Here is a 9,433-nt window from a genome sequence, read left to right as displayed (position 1 = left end):
CATGTAGAAATGGACATGGAGCCTGGGAAGAGAAGACGGTGCTGAAGGGCCTTAAACTGTGACTGTCTAACTACCATCGGGGGGGCGACTCCACTGGTTGGAGAAAGAAGTCAGATTGAAGCTGTCCTTACTTCTCGCTTGATTTAGTAGGTCAGTAAAAGTTTTCTTCATGAGTTTATGGTTCCAGTGGAGATTCAAGTCTTCTTCAATGAAACATGATGTTAATTTTTTTTCAAATTGATGGTCCCATCAAACAAAAACTCTCTCTCTCTCTCTCTCTCTCTCTCTCTCTCTCTCTCTCTCTCTCTCTATATATATATATATATCTATATATATATATCTATATATATCTATATATATATATATATATATATATATATATATATATATATATATATATATATATATATATATATATATATATATATATATATATATATCACCTCTAGTACCTTATGCATTTTTACTGTCACTTATTCCAAACTATGAAATAAACCTTTTGGCGCTTTTTAAAAAAAATATATAAAATAAATAAAAGCCCCATTTAGAAAATAACCCTTCATCCAGGGTATGAATTAGACCATAGTTATTGTGTGATTGACAGATTAAACTGATAGAGAGAACGTTGAGCAGCATTTTCTACATGAATATTTTTTTTCTACGGTTTGATTTTGATGTTGGTCCACTGCAAACCATCGATAGAGCCTCATTTGAAACTCCAGAACAACCTATTACACTTTTTGGGCTTTTTAAATGATGGAGCCTGAAGGTTTGTTTGTCAACGCAGCCACATTACTCCTCCTGGCCTGTAGATGGCAGCATCGTCCGGTTGGAGAACTCATACCATGACCATCATGGAATTTCTCTTTGCAAAGTTTTGGGCCACCCTGACTATGAAATAATTTCTCTCTGGTGGTTTAGACTTATCTCCTCGTGGAGACCGATGGATACTTTTTGTTGTACTTTAATGGATTGTTTGTTTTTAATCCATCCAAGTAGCAGTGGCTGCAACTCATACAACAGCTGCGCCTTGGGGGGTCATCCAGTTTCACCTGATTGGTCCTTTAAGGCTTGGCGTGCCGGTTGGGTGGTCTGGTGGTTTCACACATCGTTAATCACCAACTTCATCATCGACTATGACATACTGGTTTCATTTGGCGGTTATCTGCATGTTGAATCAGTTTCTCACATGAATCATTGTACGTTCTTGGTTCTCACAAGGTGCAGCATCTGCCTGTTTGAATGACAGAATCAGGTTTCATCAGCAGGCAACAACCAGGTGGTTTGAACATACAGGAGACCAGCAGCTGGTGGCAGTGTTGTGTTAAACTTTCTGAGAGAAGGGTGTTGTCGGATAAGAGCCAAAATAACACTGTCTGCCTGCTACTCAGTGCTCATATACAATACTGTGCAATTTACAATGTTATTACCAGACATGACAGTGTCGCCGGTATTATTTTCATGTGAGTTGGTGTGTGTGTCATCATGGTGATATATGGTCTTGGAGACACCTTCAGTAGCTCCAACCACCTCGGGCTGTTTTTTTTTTTGGCCTTGGCAGCTGGTCTGTCTGTGTGTGGACATATTTTGTGGCTGTGTCATGGACTTTTACAAATCTGCAAGTGGGACTAAAGTGAAGGCCAAGCTGAAGATGAAGTATTCATGTAGTAATAACCGCCTAGCACTCATAACACAAGTATCACAGCTGGTGTCGTCCTTTCACAAGAAGGTTTCTAGGTATTAGTTGATTACACGTCACTTATGGCTGAGTTTTTTCCCTCTCCTGACATTTGCCTCGTGCAGACCATCAGCTTCGTATTTTTTTTTTTCTAACTGGTGAATGAATGCACTTTTGTTGATGTTTTTTTGTGAGTCTTCAGCCACAGCCACACAAATCTCATGAATTTGGAAAATCAGAGTCATGCTACAGTAGTACTGTAGTTGTAGCAGTTTTGTAGGGAAAAAGCAGCTCAGCTTTCTCAGTTCTTTCCTGGGCTGTTACTCTCTTAGTTTTGCATATCGTTGAAGGTGTTTGGGCAGAATGCACTCTTGACACATACTGTGTCTAGGTTTGGCTTTCTCTGCCTAGTACATTCTGGGATGTGCTCCGTTACACGTACACCCAGCCCATGGGAAGCGTTACAGGTGAAGATGGTATGAAAATTCAGTTTCATAGTCATTGCAGAAAAATGCTACAGCGTTTAACCTACTCTTTGTGTAAGATCAAGCCTTTATGTCAGGATGTTGTGTATATAGAATACTGCTGTAAGCCTTTAAGTCTCACCTAAGTTGATCTATCTAGGGTGTGGTGTCTCAAACTAACTCTACCTGTTGAAGTCCCACGCTTCAGCCTTCCTGACAGCCCAGTCAAAGCCCTGTGCTTCCCTATTGAAACTATGCTTGTTACACCCTAGAGGATTATATATTGAATGTTTGATGGTGGGAATGGACTGACAGCAACTGCTTTAGCTTGCACAGTAAATCCAAACTCACAGCCATTAAAGATCACATCTGTCTCATGCTTGGCAGGACTCAAAGAACCCTGAAATGCGTTTTGGTTTTGTTCCACTCTCTACTGTTCCTATTCGCTGCAGCTCAGGCGGAGCTTGAAAACTTTCACAGTAAAATCTCATGCCAGACAGAGACCTTTAGCAGAGAGGTTAGGCATTCCTGTTCGCTGGTGTGTCAAACCTAACACTGCTCCAGAATAGAGTCCGCCAGCCGAGTGAAGAATTTTCCTTCCCTCTCCAGCCCCTTAATGGACTTTCTGACCCTGACACAGCAACATTCCTGCTGATATGGACGTCAGCCTCCGGTTTAACTGCTGCAGATACCACTAATACTAAGCTAAACATTTCACTGATACGAAAACTGATCATGGTTTTGTCAAAAACTACATCGAAATAGAGAACACCTGCATTAAAATTAGTTTTTGGATACCAACTTTCTTTATTTAAATTCAATAAACTGTGTCTTTGATTCAAAAATGGTAACTTTTTTAACAATGGTGGTTTTTCAATTGTTACAGTGAGTTAACATTGTGTGTTGAACCTAATCGAGATTTAGTTTCACGAAATAAAAGGATTGCACACGTCGTTGTCAAGTTCTGATTACCTCCATGGTTCTACAATATCAAGGGAAACAGCATCAAAGCTTTTATAGTCTCAATGAACTCGACATTTTTTAAACTGAAATGAAGTAATGAAGGTATGCAAAGTATTTCATGACATCAAATAAGTTGCATGTTCTGTTCCTCTCCCATGATCTCACTGCTAGCCTCAGGAAAGCCTTGAAAGACAGACAGCCATGGCAGATAAAATTTAGAGATTATTGTTGGCGCTGCTTCCTGACATGTAGCTCCATGCAGCCACGTGCAGACTGTCTGCCCATTCATTCTATTGTTGTCTGCCATGCCCGAATCCACTGAGCCAAATTTCACAACAGTTTATATTGTGTGATGACAGGTCATTAGTGTGCCAAGGTAAAGCTGCACTACAAATTTAAATCCGCCTGTTTGGTAGCCAAGTTGCTTCAGTCGTTAAATTAACCGATTAGGTTAGGTGATAGTCTAACTGTGATCTCTCTTTGTCAATGTTTGAGGATCAAATAGACTGAGCGGATGTAAAGTAACAGACTCCTCCACTGCAGCTCATATGTCTTCTAACCATTGTCCTCAGAGATTGAACTGCACTGGATTTCCAGTTGTTGATTCATCTCAGAATTCCTTCTGTCTTCACGGTTCATGCCCAGGGCCTGTGATCACTGTGGCCATCACCCCAGTTTGGATGAAATTTAAACCAGCAGTTTGGGAAAATAAGCTCATTAATTTTCTTGCTGAGAGTAACGTGACGATGGAGACCTCTGGTATTTGTGGGCTAAATATGTAGCTAGACCCGGGAGACTTAATTTAATTTAGCCGAATGGAGGAGCTGTGAAAAACTGCTGGTCTAGCACCATCCAAAGGTTAAAAACATCAGCCCACCAGTATCCCTTAAAGTTGGATCATTACCGACATCCATATTAATGCTCAACAAAAGTGCACTTTACTTTACACAGTGGTCAAATTTATGCACTTGCATTTTTGTACAGATTAAAAAACAACAAAAAACCCAACAACAATTTAGCATGTGTTGATATAAATGCTCTAAATAATGGATGCCAGGTTCATTTCTTCCTTCGTACAGTGGAAAACACCAATTTAAAGCTTTTATGCTAAGCTACGCTAGTTGACTGACTTGTATTTAACAAACAAAGACCAAACAATATCTATCTTTCTTTAGCATGTTTATCAAAAACTGATTGCAGTTAATGAACAAACCCTGAATCATTCAGTTTAAAGGTGAAAATCATTTCATTTGTTCCATTCTGTCATCACAAACTGGAACATCATTTCTGAACTTTTCCACTGTGAGACTATTAGCATGTCTAGCTAACAGTGAAACTCCCCATAGGTTTTTGGGTTGTTAATGGTGTCTTTTGAACATAAGAAAAACCTTAAAAGACAAAGTAATACACAACACTTTCCAAATGCAGAGCATACAAGATGTCAGAAAGTGCTGAAGAAATGGCTGAGTTAGGTTTGGTCTTTGTTTGCTCATAACTGGATGTTCAGGTATGGCTTTGCTCAGTTTTCCAGTTGATATAACACTGTTGTGGGTGGTATGGGCTGATGTTGGTGCAATCTCTCTTTACGATCTCTGTTTGAATTTTCATATCAATTTGCAGCCGTTGCTGGCAGGCCTTTGTCATCAGCTACCATTGTAACAGTGTGGAAGAGGAGCTGATGTGCAGCCAAGTGGGCCCAAACACTTGTGAGTAAAGCTCCTCAAACGGGGATGAATTCTTTCTCTTTTCCAAAACCACCATTACACCATCATTTGAGAATTATGAAGCCTTCACGGGATCTGAGTGTAATTTTAGAGGCTGTATCTGCTGACCTGTGCAGAGGTTCAATCGCTGCTTTCCCTCCCTCTCTGCTTCTCTCTCTAATACACACAAATACACACTACATGGACATAACAATCCCCTGCCCTTATTTCACACTAAACATACATGAGGTCGCTGGCAGCCGAGAAACCCCACCCTTCACAACACTTTATCAGGATTCAGCGGTCATTTGCGATCAATCAGAGTTCATAAACAGGTCCAAAAGGGCAGGACTGATAACACCTGTTTCCACAATGAGTCTCTTTGTTCATTTAGTCAGTATTTGAATTCACACTTTGAGTTTCTGTCTTTAGCCGATGTGTGCTTGTTACTAGGTGACAGACTTAATGCTGTGTTGAAAGGCCTCCAGGGCAAAGATTACTCAACCATTTGGGTGTGTCTTGTTTAAAAGACAGCTTTGTATAAACCCTGGGGTGACACTTTATTTGGTCATGTAACTTATAATTTTCTGAATGTTTTCTTATGCCGGTTGAGTTTTGAGAGCATTAAGCTTAACCAACCTATTGAGCATCTTTTCTCCGACTCCTCACGCTTTCCACACTGGATTTCCAACCATTGTTTCACCCTTTCCTTACAACAGCCTCTGTTACATAATGTATATTTCCTCATCCCAACATCCTACCTCCCAGAGCGTAATACAGTTGCCATGACGACTGCTTAAACAGTCCATAACAGCGGTGATGCGGACAATGAATAACATCCCTTTTTAATAAAAGATCAGCAAAGTCATAAAACAACACAGCTCTAATGTTCACCAGCGGATTTATTTTTTTCTTTTGACCAGCCACACACACACAAACACAATGTCAGAGGTTTCTTCTTCAGAGTTGCAAATGTTGTTTCATAGATAAACTTTAACAAATCTCAGGGCTTTTCAGTCTCTCATCTCGTCTAACAGCTTTTACTGTCGTGTGTGTGTCTGTCCAGGAACAGCTTGTCCTGCCAGTTGGACCGCCTAGCTGGAAGTGCGCACAGTGGTGGTAGTGACTGTGGTTTTTGAGCCCCCTGTTAAAGAGAGAGAGGAAAGAGATCATGACGACAGTGTTTGACTTTTTTATGACACTGGCTACTTTGTGTGTTATGTAACGTCTTGTACAGGCGTCACTTACCTGTTGCAATGGGTCTGAGATGAGGGAGAGGAGAGAAAAGAAAAAAAAATAAAGATAATCATTAACATCATTGTCTTCTAAATAGTAAGCGTTAACTTGACTCCATGCTGGTGCGGCTCTGTCTACCTGGACTCCTCTGTTTCCAGCAGGCTTCTGTAGGTGGCGATCTCCTGCTCCAGCCTGGTCTTGATGTCCAGCAGCATCTTGTAGTCCTGGCCCTGCTGCTCGATGCTGGAGCGCACATTGGCCAGCTCTGTTTCGAGCATGTTGATTGTGTTCTGGTAGCCGCTGAGCATGGCGCTGTAGCGGTTCTCTGTTTCTGCTAATGTGTTCTCCAGTGCTGCTTTCTGTTGGAGAGCCAGAGAGAAAAGGCACTCAATTCATGTTCCTGACAAATACACACAACATTTATGTTTACTTCATTCTCATTTGCCAATTAACTATAATGAATCTTTTGTGACAGTTTCAAGTCTGTAACCAAAACCACACCCTGTGTTATATGTCAGACAGACACAAAAGGATGTTTGCATTCCTTTATGGAATAACGATAAGCCAAGGCCTACGTTCAGCTCCTCAGTATGTGTCTGTTAGCTTCCAGGGCACTGTGCTGCTGTTTCAGGATGTGTTGAATGATTAACTCCAGATCACCACAGATAATCCATGGGAGTACGACTTTTGGGTTATCCAGTTCAGCATTCCTGCAGATTTCTCCAAGATTTGAGCAGATGTCTGTGAAATGTTTTCCTCAGTGGGTGCACCTCCCTCCCCTTCTCCTCAGCTCCCATCGCTCTTATCTCCCCCCCTCCCTCCCTCCCTCCCTTCTTTATTTCAACAAAGCCTCCTTCTTTTACCCTCCCTTCTGCTCTTTACCCTCTATCACTGTCTGTTACTCCATTTTTCCCTGACAGGACGGGGATCTGGGAATTTTGCTCATATAAGGCAAGCTCAGTGAGATGCGAACAGATGGTTTGGGTTCAAGTTTTTTGTTTTTTTTTTTCTCCTCACCATGCTGAGCTGAGACTGCAGCTCAATCTCCAGGCCCTGCAGTGTGCGCCGCAGGTCATTGATCTCTGTCTTGGACGTCTGAATAGTCTCCGTGCTGATCGCCACCTCCTTGCTCAGAGTTGCTGACTGGAGCAAGAAATAAAAGCACAGTTAGAAGTCTTGGTGATTACTTGTCTTAGTCTCACAGAAGAGTATGTTTAATTACAGGTTGGACTGCTGAGGGTGTAAACTCAGTCATTTGTAAAGTGTGGGATGACTTTGTTTAAAGGAAAATCCTGTCACCTTCTCATTAAACCAGGACTCCTGGTCGCGACGGTGTTTGTCAGTGATGCTTTCATACTGGGCACGGATCTCCTCCAGGACTTTGTTGAGGTCTTGCTGGGGGGCAGCATCAACCTCTACATTGACTGTGCCAGTAAGCTGAGAGCGCAGCGCTGCCAGCTCCTAAATAACAAAGGGGAGAGAGTCAGCATTCAGAGCTCGTGGAAGGTCTTCCAACTTCTGCAGGCGACAGCGTGAGCAGTGATAATCATAACTCTACTAAATTCATCAGTCACCTCTGCGTGATTCTTCTTGAGGTAGGCCAGCTCATCCTGCAGGCCCTCAATCTGCATCTCCAGGTCAGCCTTTGTCAGGGTGGTCTGGTCAAGCAAGCGGCGCAGGTTGGCGATGTCGGCCTCAACTGACTGGCGCATCATCAACTCATGATCGAACCTATTTAGTTTGGAAAGTAGAAAAGTATGATTACGGACAACTTTAACTTCTTTTCCTTCTGTTTTTACATTCACAACTTGAAGATAAACCTGCAGAGGTCTGAAGGTTCAAGCTTACTTGGTCTTGAAGTCATCAGCAGCCAGTTTGGAGTTGTCAATCTGGAGCAGGATGTTGGCATTGCCGATGGTGGCGGCAGCAATCTTTGGTAAAACAACAGGATTTGGTTAAAATACAAAATCACAAAGTGACTAGCTAATTGCACATTAGTGAAGAAGTATAATCTAGTTACACTGTCATGCGTTGTATTTCCCAACACTGGATAACAGTTTTTCTTGTTGAGAAAGCATTTGTCAGTCTGATAAACACCAACGATTCAGCAGCACAATTAATCATACGGTCTCTAAGGAAGTTATATGATCCCACACTTTCTAATCATTAACAGAGCTGCAAATATTTGCCTGACTTTAGGGCTGATGAAACTGGCACACACTCTACCTTGTCCTTCAGGTCATTGATAATGGCCCAGTAGTTGCTGTAGTCCCTCTCTGCTGTGGGCCCCTTCTGCTCGTAGTACTCCCTGATCTGCTTCTCCAGCTTGGCGTTGGCTGCCTCCAGGGAACGGACCTTCTCCAAGTAGGAGGCCAGACGGTCATTCAGGTTCTGCATGGTGGCCTTCTCATTGAGATGCACAGCGCTCTGGTCCAGGGCGCTGGACAGATCAAAGCCACCGCCACCCATCGCCATGCCACCTCCAAACCCAGAGGAGACGGTGCGCACATTGGAGGAGGAGATGCGAGGGGCTCCCCTGAGGCTGTAGCCAGACACGCTGTGAGCCTTGTGAGGAGCCATGCTCGATGTGTAGCTGCGGCTCTGTCTGGTGATCACGGCAGGATTGCTGGTGATGCTCTGGCTGTAATACATGATGGTTGACTGTCAGCTGGTCAGGAGAGGACACGAGAAGAGAGGACTGTTACACAGCTGTTCAGTGTAGCAGGACTGTGGAGTTTGATAAAGGGAGGCAGGCTCTTGATATAGTGCTGGACCTGGGGCGGGCCTCACTGGGAGGAGGGAGGTAGAGGGAGTTTTCCTTTGCTCTTCAGCCACAGGCTTGGCAGAACCTCCATTTGTTTTCCTTTAAGGACCAGGATTCAGTTTCTTTCCATTCCTGTGAGGAAACTGTGATGGAATGTGTGTGTGTGTCTGTGTGTGTGTGTGTGCGTGTGTGTGCTGGTGTGTGTAGGGGGTGGGCTCTTTGCTTGTAGAGCCCTCTCTGGGAGTGAGTGTACTGTATGTGCTTGTATTGTATGTATCTGTGTGTTGATGCTTATATGCTTTCAGAAACAATCTCAATCATGCCTTTCGCTCTGAAGCCTAAAAAAACAGAAACCGTGGATTAGCATCTGTCCCACCATGAGTCAAAACTCACATCAAGCACTGCTCAAACAACATCTGTCATCAGGTGTCACACATTTCCCATGATGATAAAGTTACAGCTGTGCTCATCTCACTGAAACATTTCACCGGATTCATGAGTCCCTTGTTTTGCAGCATAATTACTAGCATCGTATCTTCATGTAAGTGTCAGGTTACTACGAGCGATAACTTTCACACAGTCATCCTCTCAGTGGCTGACGAAAGAATTTGGATTTTTGAATTTG

At 42.9% G+C, this 9,433-nt stretch overlaps 1 protein-coding gene across 1 annotated transcript; it reads right to left on the bottom strand.

Moving 5' to 3' along the window:
- Positions 1-5,692: 5,692 nt before the first annotated feature.
- On the bottom strand, positions 5,693-8,784 carry LOC115039842 (keratin, type I cytoskeletal 13-like). Its single transcript, XM_029497334.1, has 8 exons — positions 8,271-8,784; positions 7,893-7,975; positions 7,619-7,775; positions 7,344-7,505; positions 7,062-7,187; positions 6,183-6,403; positions 6,057-6,070; positions 5,693-5,952 (listed from the first exon to the last, which is right to left on the bottom strand). Exons 1-8 carry the CDS (start codon positions 8,694-8,696, stop codon positions 5,903-5,905), a joined length of 1,239 nt encoding a protein of 412 aa, XP_029353194.1. The 5' UTR covers positions 8,697-8,784; the 3' UTR covers positions 5,693-5,902.
- Positions 8,785-9,433: the final 649 nt, after the last annotated feature.

The sequence above is a fragment of the Echeneis naucrates genome, chromosome 1, assembly GCF_900963305.1.
Source record: "Echeneis naucrates chromosome 1, fEcheNa1.1, whole genome shotgun sequence".
NCBI lineage: Eukaryota > Metazoa > Chordata > Actinopteri > Carangiformes > Echeneidae > Echeneis > Echeneis naucrates.
This window is presented reverse-complemented; position numbering and strand designations above follow the sequence as displayed.